The sequence below is a fragment of the Neoarius graeffei genome, chromosome 5 (assembly GCF_027579695.1).
Source record: "Neoarius graeffei isolate fNeoGra1 chromosome 5, fNeoGra1.pri, whole genome shotgun sequence".
Classification (NCBI taxonomy): domain Eukaryota; kingdom Metazoa; phylum Chordata; class Actinopteri; order Siluriformes; family Ariidae; genus Neoarius; species Neoarius graeffei.
Window position 1 is genome coordinate 16,305,272 of NC_083573.1, and position 19,124 is coordinate 16,324,395.

Here is a 19,124-nt window from a genome sequence, read left to right on the forward strand (position 1 = left end):
GAAGTTTAAAATAAATGATTTTTAATACGATTTTTTTTAAATTAAAAAAAAAATCACGTATTTTTACTAAATATAAATGTAGTCTAGTTCCATTCTTTTAATGTCACACGCTATCCATGCAACATTTTGAACATGGGACCCCACTTTAAAACACAACCGTAATGATTATGGCTGGCTTGAAAAGGACTCATGTAATGTACTGGATATTATAACTATGCTAACTAACTTGTTAGACAGATAACAATGCTACATGCATGCATTTGTCACATCACTTTTGAACTAGGGCATATCTGTTATTACAGAACTGAATCTAACATTCATTAGTTTTTCCCTTTATTGGCTTCAGTCCTTGTTCACCATTACTCAGTCTATCTATCTATTTGTCCTGACTAAATGTGTATATCAGTACAAAAATAATTGATAGGTGTGCCTTTTCCTGTCCAGTTCATCATGTTTTGGTAGTTTCCCCACATAGCCATGTTTTATAGCCAGTGGAATTTTGATGGCAGTTGGAATGGCAAGTACCCTGAACTATTCTTGTTAATGTGAACATGCAAAGGAATTATACTTGCCAAAAAAAAAACCTACCACCACCCACATTATCCAAACATTTTAAGACAGTTTAGAAATATATATATATATATATACGATTCCAAAAAAGTTGGGACAAAGTACAAATTGTAAATAAAAACGGAATGCAATAATTTACAAATCTCAAAAACTGATATTGTATTCACAATAGAACATAGACAACATATCAAATGTCGAAAGCGAGACATTTTGAAATTTCATGCCAAATATTGGCTCATTTGAAATTTCATGACAGCAACACATCTCAAAAAAGTTGGGACAGGGGCAATAAGAGGCTGGAAAAGTTAAAGGTACAAAAAAGGAACAGCTGGAGGACCAAATTGCAACTCATTAGGTCAGTTGGCAATAGGTCATTAACATGACTGGGTATAAAAAGAGCATCTTGGAGTGGCAGCGGCTCTCAGAAGTAAAGATGGGAAGAGGATCACCAATCCCCCAATTCTGCACCGACAAATAGTGGAGCAATATCAGAAAGGAGTTCGACAGTGTAAAATTGCAAAGAGTTTGAACATATCATCATCTACAGTGCATAATATCATCAAAAGATTCAGAGAATCTGGAAGAATCTCTGTGTGTAAGGGTCAAGGCCGGAAAGCCATACTGGGTGCCCGTGATCTTCGGGCCATTAAACGGCACTGCATCACATACAGGCATGCTTCTGTATTGGAAATCACAAAATGGGCTCATAGGAATATTTCCAGAGAACATTATCTGTGAACACAATTCACCGTGCCATCCGCTGTTGCCAGCTAAAACTCTATAGTTCAAAGAAGAAGCCGTATCTAAACATGATCCAGAAGCGCAGACGTCTTCTCTGGGCCAAGGCTCATTTAAAATGGACTGTGGTAAAGTGGAAAACTGTTCTGTGGTCAGATGAATCAAAATTTAAAGTTCTTTATGGAAATCAGGGACGCCATGTCATTCGGACTAAAGAGGAGAAGGACGACCCAAGTTGTTATCGGCGCTCAGTTCAGAAGCCTGCATCTCTGATGGTATTGGGTTGTATTAGTGTGTGTGGCATGGGCAGCTTACACATCTGGAAAGACACCATCGATGCTGAAAGGTATATCCAGGTTCTAGAGCAACATATGCTCCCATCCAGACGACGTCTCTTTCAGGGAAGACCTTGCATTTTCCAACATGACAATGCCAAACCACATACTGCATCAATTACAGCATCATGGCTGCGTAGAAGAAGGGTCCGGGTACTGAACTGGCCAGCTGCAGTCCAGATCTTTCACCCATAGAAAACATTTGGCGCATCATAAAACGGAAGATACGACAAAAAAGACCTAAGACAGTTGAGCAACTAGAATCCTACATTAGATAAGAATGGGTGAACATTCCTATCCCTAAACTTGAGCAACTTGTCTCCTCAGTCCCCAGACGTTTACAGGCTGTTGTAAAGAGAAAAGGGGATGTCTCACAGTGGTAAACATGGCCTTGTCCCAACTTTTTTGAGATGTGTTGCTGTCATGAAATTTAAAATCACCTAATTTTTCTCTTTAAATGATACATTTTCTCAGTTTAAACATTTGATATGTCATTTATGTTCTATTCTGAATAAAATGTGGAATTTTGAAACTTCCACATCATTGCATTCCGTTTTTATTTACAATTTGTACTTTGTCTCAACTTTTTTGGAATCCGGGTTTTGTGTGTGTGTATATATATATATATATATATATATATATATATATATATATATATATATATAATATAAAATGTGTGTGTGTATGTGTGTGTGTGTATATATATATATATATATATATATATATATATATATATATATATATATATATAAATTTTATTTGGATTCTGCCCCTACACCAAGCTTGCATCCTCCTCTTTAAATCGGTATGATATATTTGATGCATAATGTCAACTAATAGAACATCTATCCATCTATTATCCGTAACCACTTATCCTGTGCAGGGTTGGCAACCTGGAGCCTATTCCAGCTGACTATGGGCGAGAGGCGGGGTACACCCTGGACAAGTTACCAGGTCATTGCAGGGCTGACCCATAGAGACAAACAGCCATTCACATTCACACCTACAGTCAATTTAGAGCTACTAATGAGCCTAATCTGCATGTCTTTGGACTGTGGGGGAAACCAGAGCACCCAGAGGAAACCCACACAGACACTGGTGCCCCTTTTCCACCAAAGCAGTTCTAGGGCTGGTTCGGGGCCAGTGCTTAGTTTGGAACCAGGTTTTCTGTTTCCACTGACAAAGAACTGGCTCTGGGGCCAGAAAAAACGGTTCCAGGCTAGCACCAGCTCTTTGCTGGGCCAGAGGAAAGAACTGCTTACGTCAGCGGGGGGGGGGAGTTGTTAAGACCAACAACAATCGCAAGACCACGAAAGGTCGCCATCTTTAAGCGCCGAGAAGCAGCAGCTGTACAAACGCGAAGTCATCCATTATTGTTGTTGTTGCTTCTTCTTCTCCGTGTTGTTGTTGCTTCGATATTCGCGCCAAGGTTTATGCAAACGCAGCGACATAACTGACGTATACAGCGATGTAATGACGTGGCTCCTCTTAGCACCACGAGCTATGGAAAAACAAACTGGTTCTCAGCTGGCTCGCAAGTTGAACGAGTTGTGCACCAGCACTGGCCCCGAACCAGCCCTGGAACTGATTTGGTGGAAAAGGGGTATAGGAGAGCATGCAAACTCCACACAGAAAGGCCCCCATCGGCCACTGGGCTCAAACCCAGAACCTTCTTGCTGTGGGGCGACAGTGCTAACCACTACACCACCGTGCCACCTACTAATGGAATAATGTTTAAAAATAAATAAATAAGCAGGACAAGTTTCTCAAAGAACTCCATCAGTTATTTTTAAAAAAAAATGTAAGGCCTCTGCTGTGAGCCTATGTGTTTTCTTTTAGATGCTTAAAATCTGGTTTTCTTTTGTGTTCTTTTCCACAATATGAAATAACACTGAAGTGATGACAAACTATTTTATTATATGAAACTATGCAGTGCTCGCTAAAACCTTTTAAATCCATGTTCCATCACTGGGAATTGATTGTTTTGATGAGCTGTTTGTTTTTCACAGTTGAAAGCACCATTTTAGTATGGCTAGAGAAAGAAGGCAAGAAATTATGTTTAGTTTTTTTAAAAGTGTTTAAATTTACTTGTGTTGGGATGGATTAGGCTTAACCTCTACTCTGCCATGTGTTGATCATATGATCATATTTTCATTTGATCTCCCATGGAGCACTTGGCTGAGATTCAAATAAATCACCCATGTGCAGGTAAAGGTTATTCGGTTCATTTATTCAGATGTATTAGCTATTGATGATGTATTGAGTCTCTATAATGTCACAAAATGCAACAACTGAAGGAACTAATAGCAGCTCATGGTGTCCCTAATCCAGGCATTGTAATTGCAGACTTTGGTGTAGACACTAGGTTTATTCTTAAGAGTGCAGCCATAACCCCAAGACACAATATCCTGCAGCTGATTGTTACACACAACTGGGCCACCAGAATCTCCCTGAAAATGGAGAGAGGGGGAGAGGGTAGGGTAGGAAAGGAATGGAGAATTGATTAATGAGAGCTTAAAGGAAGTTGCACAATTTTTTTTTCCCTTGGGTTTTCACTTGTGAATGTAGAGAATGATGATGATCATTTATCGTAATGTAATTTACAATTATGTCGACTTTAACACAATGTATATTTGTTTGTCTTTTGTATTTTTAAGTGAAAATGACTTTCACTGATAGAATATGTCGATCATTGAATAGATTCATTACCTGGCAAGAATCTTTGCCTCCATCAATGACGCCAGCGCAGAACATGTTGGAAGTGATCTGACCAGGGTAAGAATTTCTGCAAGTGGTGTCACTCAGGACTGGGGCATCCAAGCACCTCTGACAGGAAGGGTAGCTTGCTTAAGAGAAACATGGAAGCCTGTTGTAGTTACAGTTATTACAACTGCATTGCTTTCTGTATCATGTGTTCAGATTTATCATTATTATTATTATATAAGAAGTGCTGTGTCATCCTAAGGAATATATAAGTGAGCACTTACTGCCACTGCTTGTACACTTTGTACCCCAAGAAGCTCAGCCAGAGGGCAAAGCCACAATTGACACGTACGGTAGCTATTTAGGCTGGCGGCTCGGCTAAGCTTGATGAGCAGGATATTATTGTCGAGAGTGTTGTCATTGTAACTGCGGTGCCTGATGACTTTCGCTGACCTAATGAACTGCTCTGTTCCTTCATTGACCTCAATGTTGTGCTCACCCAACCGTACCTCAACACACCTAATTAAAAAGACACGAGTTTTAGTAATCCTGTACGTACTGTCTCTGTTGGGAATAGGATGAAAATGCTTTATACTTCAGCAGAAAAAGCATTAACCTGCTGTTTTAGTTCCAAATTGTTGTAGGTGGAACAATACTACAACGGCTGCAAATTATTAAATTGGACTATTTTCCACCTACTGGCAGATTGAGCCTCATGCACTGGATTCAGTTTCTCTATTGAACATTTTTTAATGATATGTACATCACATACATTGTATAAATATAAAAAATTGTGATTGTCACTGTAGTATTCGACCAGGTGGGTGGAGCACAGAAGCACGGCAGGCCAGAACTGAGTTCTCAACAAACTCTTTATTTTTTAGCTTTTCAGCCTTTCTCCAATTCCCAGCCACGCGCACACACGCGCGCGCGCACACACATGTTCTGGTTGGGGAGAGCTCCCTTTCTTTGCTCTCCTCTCCTTTTAAAGGGCGTGGTCACTGGGGAAGAGACACAAACGCAGGTTAATTCCCGTCAGGTGCAATGATTCCACCACTTACCTCCCCTGACTCCGCCCTCCATTCACAAACCAACGCTTGGCCTCGCCCCCGCTGCCACATACCCCCACCGCCCGACTCAGGCCGGGGAGCCGTCCGGCCTGTAGCCGACCCCCCCCCCCCCCCCCCCCCGACGGGCGAGTAAATCCGCCATGACCATCTGCGCCCCCGGCCTGTGGACCACCTTGAACTTAAACGGCTGGAGTGCCAGATACCAACGGGTGATCCGCGCATTGGCATCCTTCATGCGGTGGAGCCACTGCAGGGGTGTGTGGTCTGAACAGAGGGTGAAAGGGCGCCCCAGCAGGTAGTAGCGGAGGGCGAGGACCGCCCATTTGATGGCGAGGCACTCCTTTTTGATCGTGCTGTACCTGCCCTCACGGACCGACAGCGTCCGGCTGATGTACAGCACTGGGTGGTCCTCCACCCCCCACCTCCTGGAACAGAACAGCCCCCAGCCCTCTGTCCGACGCGTCTGTCTGCAAAATAAAGGGGAGAGAAAAGTCAGGGGAGTGTAACAGTGGCCCCCCCACACAGTGCAGCCTTTACCTCCGAGAAAGCCCACTGGTATTGCTCCGTCCACTGGACCGGATCTGGTGCTCCCTTTTTAGTGAGATCAGTCAGCGGGCTGGTGACGTCTGAATAATTACGTATAAACCTACGATAGTAGCCAGCCAGCCCTAGGAACTGTCTCACCCCCTTTTTTGGTCTTGGGCCTCGGGCAGGCAACAATCGCTGCTGTCTTATTAATTTGGGGACGCACCTGCCCATTGCTCAAGTGGAAACCCAGATACCATGCTTCCACCCACCCAATCGCACACTTCTTCAGGTTGGCTGTGAGACGCGCTCGCCTCAGCGACCTAAGGACGGCCCTCAGGTGTTCCACATGCCACGGCCAGTCATTACTATAAATAATAATATTGTCCAAGTAGGCGGCCGCGTAGGTGGCATGGGGGCAGAGGACCCTATCCATAAGCCGCTGGAATGTAGTGGGCACCCCAAACAGCCCAAAAGGAAGTGTGACAAACTGGTGTAAGCCAAACGGTGTGGAAAAGGCTGTTTTCTCTCGGGATAGCAGAGTCAAGGGGATCTGCCAATATCCCTTTGTCAAATCTAGTGTCGAATAAAAACGAGCCGTGCATAGTTGATCGAGCAACTCGTCAATACGAGGCATTGGATATGCGTCAAACTTGGACACCGTGTTAACTTTCCTATAGTCCACGCAGAACCGGACCGACCCGTTGGCCTTGGGAACCAAGACCACCGGGCTGCTCCAGTCACTGTGGGACTCCTCGACGATGCCCATTTCGAGCATGGCCTTGAGCTCTTCCCGAACCACCTTTTTTTGTGTTTGGGCAGTCTGTAAGGGTGGCTGTGCACTACTACCCCCAGGGGCATCTTAATGTGGTGTTCTATGAGGTGGGTGCGGCCGGGCAAGGGCGAGAACGCATCAGAAAATTCTGTTTGCAACTGGGTGACCTCCGTGAGCTGGGTCGGGGAGAGGTGGTCTCCACAGGGGATCGGAGTGGTGGGCGACGTCAATTTCCCTTTTTGAACCTCCGGCCCCAGCTCCGCCTTCTCTGGAACCACTGACACCAACGCCACGGGGACCTCCTCATTCCAAAGTTTTAGTAGGTTGAGGTGGTATATCTGTAACGCCCCACCCCTGTCCGTTTGCCTCACCTCATAGTCGACGTCCCCGACTCGCTGTGTGACCTCAAAGGGTCCTTGCCACTTGGCGATCAATTTAGAGCTCGACGTGGGCAACAACACAAGTACTTTATCTCCCGGTGTGAATTCCCTAAGGCGCGTGCCCCTGTCGTACAGACGGACTTGGCGTTCTTGGGCTTGCCGCAAATTCTCCAGGGTTAGGTGCATGAGTGTGTGGAGTTTGGCGCGCAGGTCAATAATGTATTGAATTTCGTTTTTACTGGTTGAAGGTCCCTCCTCCCAATTTTCCCATAGCACATCCAGAATGCCACGTGGCTTACGTCCGTATAGTAATTCGAACAGGGAGAACCCTCTGGAGGTTTGTGAGACCTCTCGCACTGCGAATAACAGGGGCTCGAGCCATTTATCTCAGTTGTGTGCGTCCTCGCTTACAAATTTTCTAATTATGTTTTTGAGGGTGTGATTAAACCGTTCGACAAAGCCATCCATTTGTGGGTGATAAACGCTGGTGCAGGTAGGCTTAATTCCCAGTAACCCATACAGTTCGCGCAGTGTACGTGACAAACGTAGTGCCTTGATCAGTCAGAATCTCTTTGGGGATTCCAACTCGGGAGATGACGCGGAAGAGTGCTTCAGCAATACTACGTGCTGAGATATTGCGAAGAGGCACTGCTTCCGGATATCGCGTTGCATAGTCCAGCAGAACTAAAATAAAGCAATATCCTCATGTTGACCGATCTAATGGCCCAATGAGATCCATCCCAATTCTTTCGAATGAGGTCTCAATTAATGGCAGAGGGCGCAAAGGCGCTTTTGGGATGGCCGTGGGATTTACTAACTGGCATTTGCGGCACGCCGTACATCACCTACGGACATCGCTGCGAATCCCTGGCCAATAGAACCGAGCCATTATTCGGGCTAGTGTCTTGTCCTGCCCCAAGTGTCCGGCCATGGGATTAAAGTGAGCTGCCTGGAATATAAATTCCCAGTGGCTCTTTGGGATTAAAAGCTGGGTTATTTGTTCCTTAGTCTGAGTGTCCTGCGTCACTCTGTATAATCTATCCTTAATAATGGAAAAATGGAGGAAGGATGGGGTGGCGTTTGGCTGGAGCGTTTGACCATCGATTACTCTCACTTGGTCAAATGCGTGCCGCAGAGTCTCATCTCACGACTGCTCTAACGGGAAATCCACGAGGGAATCCCTGAGAGAGGGAGGAGGAGCCCGCTGCTCCTCATTCTGACGCGGTGATGACATAGATGGCTCTGTGACAGCTGCTCCCGCCAATGCCACTCCAGGACCTCCCCCCGCTGAACTATGGCAGGCCCCACTCTTCACTAAGTGCGTCATTAATTCCCGAAATCCTGGCCAATTAGTCCCCAAAATTATCGAGTGGGTAAGGCGAGGATGAACCGCTGCCTTTACTCTAAATTTCTCCCCTCGAAATAGAATGTGGACTGACACTAAAGGGTAGTTGTGAACATCCTTGTGCACGCGCACAACACCTTCAACTGTGCTCTTCCCAATGCCTCATCTTGCACCAGGCTTTGGTGGATTGAGGTCTGATTACAGCCGGAGTCCACCAAAGCCTGATACGTATCCCCTTGGATACTCACCGGTATGCGATACGCTCCGGCCCGATTGAGGGTGGTCTCCAGCGCGTCGGGGATCCGGACCACCACGCCCACCTCTATCGCCGAGCACTGATGCTGGAGGTGCCCCGGTTCCCCGCAGCGCCAGCATACCGGCCCAGGCTCTGTCTCTGCACCAGTGTTCCGGAGATCACTCAACTGAGGGGAGAAAGACACAGACATGGAAGTAGGAAATGGTAGGACACCGCGGGTGCGGCGGGCCGGCTGGGGTGGAGCCGGCACCCGCCTCCGCGGTGGGGGAATGGAGCGAGGATGAGGAACAGAAGGGGGGGAGAGAGAGGGGAGGAGGGGAGACACGCTGTCCTGCCGTCAGAACAGCCGCCATATAGTCCTCCGCCAGCTCGATGACCTGATCCAGCGACGCTGGGCGATGGCACTGGACCCACTCCACGGTTCCTTCTGGAAGTCGGGCGACGAATTGCTCCAGCGCCACCAGATCGACGATTCCCTCGGCATCACGGTTGTTGGCCCTCAGCCACTGCCGGCAGGTGTCCCGGAGTTGCTGGCCAAACGCAAACAGCCAGCTGACCTCCTCCAGGTGCAGCACGCATGGAAGCGCTGCCGCTGTTGCTCCGGGGTACGACCCACGCACTGGAGGACAGCCCTGTAGAGGTCCGCGTAGGCCAGCCAGCTGTCGGTGAGGAGCTGTAGCGCGGCCAGCTGCACCTCGCCCGTTAGCAGGGGGAGAAGGCACGCCGCACGCTGTTCCACCAGCCAACCCCACGCTTCGGCTGCCTGCTCAAAAAGAGCGAGGAAGGCTTCGGGGTCGTCCTGTGGACCTGTCTTTGTTAGAGTGAGGTGGGGAGGGTCCACGGCGGTGGTGATCGGGGCCCCCGCTGACGCGAGCAGGTGCCGGAACGCCTGGCGATCTTCCTGTTGTGCCAGCACCAGGGCTTCGAAGCGTTGTTCTTGCTCCTTCCAGAGGGCGATCAGCACCTGGTGCTGGCTCTGTTGGGCCGTGGCGAGGGCATGGACCAGTTCCTTGAAGGGGAAGGACTCCATGTGGCCATTCCCTTCTGCACTTTCCTGGGTTTCGGCACCACTGTAGTATTCGACCAGGTGGGTTGGGCACAGAAGCACGGCAGGCCAGAACTGAGTTCTCAACGAACTCTCTATTTTTTTTAGCTTTTCAGCCTTTCTCCAATTCCCAGCCACGCACGCGCGCGCGCGCGCACACACACACACACACACACACACACACACACACACAAGTGTTCTAGTTGGGGAGAGCTCCCTTTCTCTGCTCTCCTCTCCTTTTAAAGGGCGCCGTCACTGGGCAAGACATACAAACACAGGTTAATTCCCATCAGGTGCAATGATTCCACCACTTACCTTCCCTGACTCCACCTTCCATTCACAGACCGATGCTTGGCCATGCCCCCGCTGCCACAGTCACCTTCACATTTCTCCTATCTGTCATTTGTACTTACACATGTACATACATCAGACATCAGCAGGATACCTGAGCATGAGAACGAGTTCCCGGGATAGGCTTAGGATCCACTGCATCCCTGACCAGGTTACAGAGAGTGAGTGAGAGAGATCGAAAAAGACTTTACTTATGAATTATAGCAATGAGCGGCTGACAGGAGTCACAGATTGCTAATCAGAGAGCCTCTGACATTCAGAGACACCTGATATGGTACGCCATTCTGTCTGCACTCATACCCTCCAACAATCTTATCATCAACAGGGAAAGTGACTTTTTAGTGGAGGGAAGAAAGATAGATAATAATTGCAGATTATATATTAGAAATATCATTACAACATACACATATGCCTTAAATATGTACACTGGTTTGCCAAATCCTTAAAACCACTGACAAGTGAAGTGAATAACATTGATTATCTCATTACAATGACACCTCTCAAGGGATGGGATATACAGTATTGGGTAGCAAGAGAACAGTCAGTTCTTGAAGTTGATATGTTGGAAGCAGGAAAAATGGGCAAGTATAAGGAGCTGAGCAACTTTGACAAGGGCCAAATTGTGATGGCTAGATGTCTGGTTCAGAGCATCTCCAAAATGGCACATCTTGTGGGGTGTTCCCAGTACGCAGTGGTTAGTACCTACCAAAAGTGGTCCAAGGAAGGATAACTGGTGAACCAGCAACAGGGTCATGGGCACCCAAGGTCCACTGATACACATAGGGAGTGAAGGTTAGCTTGTCTGGTTCGATTCCACAAAAGAGCTACTGTAGTACAAATTGCTGAAAAACTTAATGCTGTCGATGATAGAAGGGTGTCAGAACACACAATGCATCACAGCTCATTGCATATGTAGCTGCAGATCGGTCAGAGTACCCATACTAACCCCTGTCCATTGCAGAAAGCGCCTACAATGGACATGTGAGCATCACAACTGGACCATGGAGCAATGGAAGAAGTTGGCCTGGTCTGATGAATCGCATTTTCTTTTACATCATGTGGATGGCTGAGTGTATCCGCGTCATTTACTTGGGGATGAAATGGCACCAGGATGGACTCTGGGGGGAAAAAAGGCAAGCTGGTGGAGGCAGTGTGATGCTCTGTGCAATGCTCTACTGGAAAACCTTGGGTCTTGGCATTCATATGGATGTTACTTTGACATGTACCACCTACCTAAACATTGCTGCAGACTAAATACACCCTTTCATGGCAACAGTATTCCCAAAAGGCAATGGCCTCTTTCAGCAGGATAATGCGGTGTATATAAACCAGAATATGGAACAGAATAAATATCAACAAATTCTATTAATAAGCAAAACAGAAATATACAGAAATGGGAACGTACATGCCACTGCAAACAGAGAGATTTAAAATGATCCACTTCATAATTTGAGTCAGTGATGAGCAGCAGGAAGTTGTGTGGAAAACTTAGCCTTTATATTTTTCTCTTAACTCAGAGTTATTTAAATCCACAAATTAATGATTAGCCTGCTTGGGAGTACACAGATGGTCAACTATTGCCATGCAAAGATAACAAATTTACAGCTATATTTAGTTGATATCAACTATTTCATGAAATCATTATTCTTTTCATTTTAACTCAATCTTTTATTTTTAATGAAGCATAGTCTAATACAACCACTGCAAAACATAGAGTACCATCAAATGTTTGTGCACCTCTACTCATAATTTGTTCTGTAGGTTGACTATTTTCTACATCATAGAACAATGCTGAAGACATCAAAACTATGAAATAACATATGGAATGATGTGGTAAACAAAAAAAGTGTTTAAAAAAAACCCCAAAATATGCTTCATGTTTTAGATTCCTCAAAGTAGCCAGCGTTTACCTTGATGACACTTTGCACACTATTGGCATTATCTTAACCAGCTTCATGAGGTGGTCACCTGGAATGCTTTTCAATTCACAGCTATGCCTCGTCAAAAGTTAATTAGTGCAATTTCTTGCCTTCATGTGTTTGAAATCAAATAGTAAATAATAACAATAATAATATAGTAAATAGCCTTATTCCACAACTGTCGTAATCCATTTTATGTCAAGAACTGCTCAACTAAGTAAAGAGAAACAACATCATATGTGTGTGTGTGCGTAAAATATGTGTTGGGCCCATGAAGTAGCTCTTCTGCAAGTGTTTTTGGTATAGTAAGTCTTAATTTAAAGGGTTCCCTGCTCTAAAGCAGTCAGTTAATCTATATTAGATTTGAATAAGATATTACTTGCTTTAACACACCTGATTTTATTTCCTCAAGGGTGTGGTTGTGGGCTTATGAATAATTTCAATTAAGTAGTTTAGTGGACAATACTACATTTTAATTCTGTGAAGTTTGGATGGAAAACCATAGTTCTTAATGTAATAACGTAATAATACAGGACCAGTCAGAAGTTTGGACACACTTTCTAATTCAATGGTTTTTCTTTATTTTTATGAATTAAAAAAATATATATATTTCAAAAAAGTTGGGACGGTGTGTAAAATGTAAATAAAAACAGAATGCAGTAATTAGAAAATCATGGAAACCCTATATCCATCCATTATCTGTAACCACTTATCCTGTGCAGTGTCGTGGGCACACTGGCGCCTATCCCAGCTAACTATGGGTGAGAGGCAGGGTACACCCTGGACAAGTCACCAGATCATCATAGGGCTGATAATAGAGGCAAACAACTATTCACACTTACACCTACGGTCAATTTAGACCCACCAATCAGCCTAACCTGTATGTCTTTGGACTGTGGGGGAAACCAGACCATCCTGGAAACCCATGCAGACACAGGGAGAACATGCAAACTCCACACAGAAAAGCCCCAGTCAGCCACTGGGCTCGAACCCAGAACCTTCTTGCTGTGAGGCGACACCGCTAACCACTACACCACCATGCTGCCCTGAAACCTTATATTTTGTTGAAAATAGTACAAAGACAACATTGAAACTGAGAAATTGTATTGTTTTGGGTTTTTTTTTTTTTTTTGCTTGTTTTTAAATATATGTTCATTTTGAATTTAGTGCCAGCAACATGTTGCAAAAAAGCTGCGACAGGGGCAACAAAAGACTGGAAAATTTGTGTAATGTTAAAAAAAAAAATCTAATTTAGATTAATTGGCAACAGGTCAGTAACATGATTGGGTATAAAAAGAGCATCCCAGAGAGGCTGAATCTCTCAGAAGTAAAGATGGGGAGGGGTTCACTGCTCTGTGAAAGACTGCATCATTTTGAAAAGTGTTGCTGGCATCAAATTCAAAAGAGCATATGTTTTTCATAAAACAATAACATTTCTCAGTTTCAGTATGTGATATGTTGGCTTTGTACTATTTTTCCATGTAATATAGGGTTTCCGTGATTTGCAAAGCTTCACATTGTTTTTTTGTTTTACAGTGTTCCAGGTTTTTTGGAATTGGGGTTCTGAAAATGTAAATCCAGGGATTCGAATCAACAACCTTTTGGTCCCAACGATGCTTCTCTAACCATTAGGCAATAGCTTCTCCATATGAGTAAATATTTTTTATTTTCCTTTTTTTAAATAGATTTACTTATCTATTTACTATTTAGTTGCAAGGTCAAACAACCAAGGCTTATCACATTCTCATACTGAAAATTCCTCTGAAACGTGGACTCTGTGGGAACCAACACCTGTCGATATGGAACAAGAAATTTTTAGGATTGGTTATCTACAAGTCCATTCTTATGAAAAATGTACTTGTGATTTATATAAGTAGTTAAATTATTGCTTTCTATGGTGTAGTAGATCTATATAAAATGAATTCTTATTCTAGTTTATTAAAGAGATTTGTTAACATCCATCACCTCTTATCCTGTGCAGGGTCATGGGCAAGCTGGAGCCTATCCCAACTGACTCTCTGGTACACCTTGGACAAGTCGCCAGATCATCACAGGGCTGACACATAGAGACAAACAACCATTCACACCTACGGTCAATTTAGAGCCAACAATTAACCTAACCTGCATGTCTTTGGACTGTGGGGGAAACCAGAGCACCCACACAAATACCACATAGAAAGGCCCCTGTCAGCCACTAGGCTCAAACCCAGAACCTTCTTGCTGTGAGGCAACAGTGCTAACTACTACACCACCATACCACCCATTTGTAGTTAACATCTCATTATCTCTAGCTGCTTTATCCTGTTCTACAGGGTCGCAGGCAAGCTGGAGCCTATCCCAGCTGACTACGAGTGAAAGGCGGGGTACACCCTGGACAAGTCGCCAGGTCATCACTGGGCTGACACATAGACACAGACAACCATTCACACCTATGGTCAATTTAGAGTCACCAGTTAACCTAACCTGCATGTCTTTGGACTGTGGGGGAAACCGGAGCACCCGGAGGAAACCCACGTGGACAACACGCAAACTCCACACACAAAGGCCCTCGCCGGCCACGGGGCTCGAACCCGGACCTTCTTGCTGTGAGGCAACAGCGCTACCACTACTTTATTCATTCAGTTGTGGGGAATGCATAGCAGAGGGTCGTTGAAACGACGTAGAGTTTTGGTCAGAATGGTCAGTTTCCGTCGTACGTCAGAAAATCAACGTTGAAACGGCGCCGTGAAACGTCGATTTCTCCGCCGTCTGAGAGGGTCAATTTATCACCGTTGAATCAACGTGGGTAAAGGTTGATCTGTCGACCGTCAGAGAAGGTTGAATATACGACGTTGAACCATCGTCACTTTTGCCGGCCAGTTTTCAACATTGGTAGCCAATGTTGAAAACTGGCCGGCAAAAGTGACGATGGTTCAGCGTCGTATATTCAACCTTCTCTGACGGTCGACATGGTAGCCAATGTTGAAAACTGGCCGGCAAAAGTGACGATGGTTCAACGTCGTATATTCAACCTTCTCTGACGGTCGACAGATCAACCTTTACCCACGTTGATTCAACGGTGATAAATCGACCCTCTCAGACGGCGGAGAAATCGACTTTTCACGGCGCCGTTTCAACGTTGATTTTCTGACGTACGACGGAAACCGACCATTCTGACCAAAACTCTACGTCGTTTCAACGACCCTCTGCTATCGGGGACACCACCATGCCGCCCTTGTAGTTAACAGATTCTTTGAAATTTTTTTATTCGCAAAAAAAAAACCAAGACTATATAACATAGAAACATTCATTAAAGAAATTCATTATTAAAAGTTTAACCCAGCACTAATACTGAAAAAAGATAGAGTAAATCTAAACTACTATTTTTTTTTTTTTGTAGAAGTTTGAATAGAGTATATTGTTTGGCTTCAGTTTCAAAGCATGCCTAGACAGGGCTATTCACATTTACGAATAAAATATTTTTACCATAATAATAATTAAATTAATGACAGAACACTAATCGTTCTTGCTGTTGTCGACTTTTAAAAAAAAAATGTATCAAGCTCATTGTGATGAACAGATGTCAGGGCCGACATGACGTCACATTTCTGCGACAGCTCTCCGACTGTCTACATGTAGCCACAAAAGATTTTCAACATAGATTTTACGCTTTTAAGGCAGATTTTTAAAAATTCTTTCTTGTGAGTTATAAAGCATCGGCGCAAAGGTGAGAAACGACCTCGTTTGTTCAACAACACTGTTTGTGACAGTTTCGGTGAACACGGTTTTAGTCAGTCAGCAGTGTTCATTTGCCAGTTCCAGGCTGTGGCTACGGTGGCTAGCTAGCAGTTGTTTAGCTAATTTATGCCGGATGCTATCCATTGCGGATGTGGTGCAGAATAAAAGAGCACTGATGCGACAGATTAAATACAGACACTGGTTCAGTTCACCTTTTTGGGTGTGTTACTCTGGTTTCTTTGTGGTGCTTAATGATTTTGAATTGTTTTAATATAGTTATTCGGTTTTATTGGCTCAGATTTTACCCCTTGTTTTCAGATCCGACTTCCATGAGATGAACTCGATTGCTCAGTATTGGCTCTGCCTCCTGCTCAAAAACACCCTTTTATATGTCTATTTTTAAGCATAATTTCTTTTCTTCACATTTAAATGATACATTTAAATTTGTGAGTACTGAGACACTGTCTCACATTGAATTTTAGTCCATTTATTTTTCTCAAATTGGTCCAAAGCCACTTCTGTTGAAAGACAGTCTTTGTCCTTTTGTATCAGGAAATGGTTTTCCTTTCATTTGCACTTTCCTAGCTTCATTCTTCAGTCACCTTTAGGTATCATTTTGGAGCTGGAATATGACTTCAGTTGAGGCACATCATGCAATGTGCACACTCGGTGAACACTAGTCATGGCTGAGTGTGATGGCACCTTTGTGAATGGCACTGCATTGGCTGTGACCCATGAGTGAATATTATGAAGAGGGCGGGTTGCTGTATGAGCGCTCGCCTCCCATGCACATTAAAGTGGAGTCGCCTGAAGGTGCCTTCGGAGGTCGTGTCTCGGAAGACGGCTTCCCCCGTGAAGACGATGACTCCGAAGGCAGCTGCGATCACGCTGGCCTGCCCTTCAACGTCGTGGTCGTACATCCCAACATTGTCGCTCCTGGAGTGGCTTCTGATGAACTGATACCCATTCAACAAAGTAAGCTGCACCTATCCAGTAATGTAAGCACTTTGAGGCTGCCAGTAGGTTTTCTCCATCAGATAGGTGACGAGTCGAAGGCATGCAAGTATTTCAAATTCAAGCAGAGGTCATTCACAATGATTCATGCACGAAATGTTTACTGGATACTTGAAAAAGTGTTATTTGTTTAAAGCTAGTCAACACAAGACAGTTACAATAAAATACACACATCTACACAGTGATACTTTTAAGACAGGCAAGCATAATCGATCTTTCACCTATTTGACAATTGATGAGTTTTTGAAGTCTTTTCTGTTAACTTCATACTACCTTTATAATAGAGGGTAATTCCACCCCAAATCACCAGATTTAGAAAAATGTTCGCCACTGACCATCTCAGATTTGCTTCATACTTTCTGGAAATATTGCCAGTGTGCCCAATAAATAGTGTACAAAATTTTAGGCTTGTACCTTCATTAGTTTCTGAGACGTAGGGGCTTTAAAAAAAGGGGCGTGGCCCCAATTTCACTGTTGAAATGCGTGCTACAGAAAATGGACCTAACTTCCATAAGTCATTACTTTTAAACTATTCATGTAAGATACATGAAATTTTCAAGGATTGTTCTTCAATGCCAGACGCCTTTAAATACTAAAATAGAAAGTTCATAGTTCAATATTTGCCAAGTTAAGACTTGCTGAAAATCATAAACTGTCTTCTATCATGCTTTGGAGCAACTTTGACGCCCCATATCTCCACATTAAAGCACACCAGATCTTTCAAATTTTCTTATTTATTACTCATGTTATAGTACTCTTTAGGCAACTAGGTATGTGTTCAAAAGAAATCAAACTTTCTGATTTATTAGGCTTTAAAAATTAAAAAAACATTTTGCGCCTATAATTCAAATGCATATTACAAATGTATGACAAGGTCTACCATAAAAACAATTATACTACTGGAAAGAGCTTGTTTTGATTAGCAAATGCACAAAATATGAAGTTGGTATCCTAAAACAAACTATAAATATTAAGGTATCAAGTACAGCATGTTTTACGATAGATGGAAATGCTGTTTTAAGGCATATAATCTACTTGGATGCATCCAGAGATGCATAAAAACTGAAAAACCACAAAATTCATGAGGATTTTTATCACTATCCCTTCGAAGCACACATTTGAGCTTCCATTTGCCAGCCAGATACATCCCCAGCTGAAAAAGGTCATTTACTTCAGTGACGGATCAGCAGCCCAATACAAAAACTATACAAATTTCACAAATCTAATAAAGCATGCAGACGATTTTGGACTTTTGGCAGAATGGCATTCCTTTGCCACTTCTCATGGTAAATCACCCTGTGATGGTATTGGAGGCACTGTAAAGCGGTCAGCAGCTCGAGCTAGCTTCCAGGCAGTCACAAGTGATCACATACTAACCCCATCTGATCTGTATTTGTGGGCAGAAAAACATATCAAGAACATCCATTTCATCTGGGTTGGTACAGGGGAAGTTATGGAGAGTGGAAAAGCATTGGAGACAAGATTTTCAAGGTCAGCTACTATTCCTGGAACAAGAGACAACCACTCATTCGTTCCAATCATGTCCAATCAACTGCAGGTCAGCAGGGTGTCAGGTGGTCCTAGCTTCATTGTGGATATAAGTGGGAATCGGCCACAAGTAATGCATAATACCCCTGTTAAATCAGCAGTCAGATACAATTCCTGGTAAATATGTTGTATGTTTATATGACAGACAGTGGTGGATAGGCAACATTCGTGCATTTTCAGAGGAGGAACAAGATGTACAAGTAACATTTATGCATCCTCATGGTCCCTCTCAGACTTGCAGCTGGCCCAGGAGAGAGGATAACTGTTGGGTCCCTCTGGTGCATGTCATGAAAATCATTGATGCCATACTTGCATCAACTGGCAGGCAGTATAAACTTCCATCTGATGTGGAAAAGCAAATCAATCCACTGTTTAAGCTCTTCAAATAAAGTATTTTTAAGGTTGTTATTTTTCCTACACTGTAGATTTGTAATTGTATTGTAATATGCCTTAAAACAGCATTTCCGTCTATCGTAAAACATGCTGTACTTGATACCTTAATATTTATAGTTTGGTTTAGGTAAATATTTAGTGTATTTGCTAATCAGAACAAGCTCTTTCCAGTGCTATAATTGTTTTTATGGTAGACCGTGTCATACATTTGCAATATGCATTTGAATTATAGGTGCAAAATTTTTTTTTTAATTTTTAAAGCCTAATAAATCAGAAAGTTTGATTTCTTTTGAACACATACCTAGTTGCCTAAAGAGTACTATAACATGAGTAATAAATAAGAAAATTTGAAAGATCTGGTGTGCTTTAATGTGGAGATATGGGGGGGGTCAAAGTTGCTTCAAAGCACGATAGAAAACATTTTTTTTATGATTTTCAGC

The 19,124-nt window shown here is 43.7% G+C and overlaps 2 protein-coding genes across 4 annotated transcripts in view; one reads left to right on the forward strand and one right to left on the reverse strand.

Annotated features, from left to right (window-relative positions):
• Positions 1–3,943: 3,943 nt before the first annotated feature.
• prss1 (serine protease 1) lies at positions 3,944–11,539 on the reverse strand. Its single transcript, XM_060920432.1, is given in 7 exon segments — positions 3,944–4,093; positions 4,353–4,489; positions 4,631–4,697; positions 4,700–4,865; positions 10,280–10,427; positions 11,499–11,520; positions 11,522–11,539. Coding segments are annotated over 7 exon segments (708 nt in total).
• A 4,057-nt stretch (positions 11,540–15,596) lies between these two features.
• The window catches only part of si:ch211-261d7.3 (uncharacterized), a 35,330-nt gene continuing 31,802 nt past the window's right edge, over positions 15,597–19,124 (forward strand). For 2 of the 3 annotated variants that reach the window (XM_060921292.1, XM_060921294.1), the window contains exon 1: positions 15,597–16,704. In XM_060921292.1, coding sequence (XP_060777275.1) covers positions 16,464–16,704 — 241 coding nt within the window. In that variant the 5' untranslated portion in view covers positions 15,597–16,463. The remainder of the gene's footprint in view (positions 16,705–19,124) is intronic. The other variant, XM_060921293.1, reaches the window with a different exon arrangement.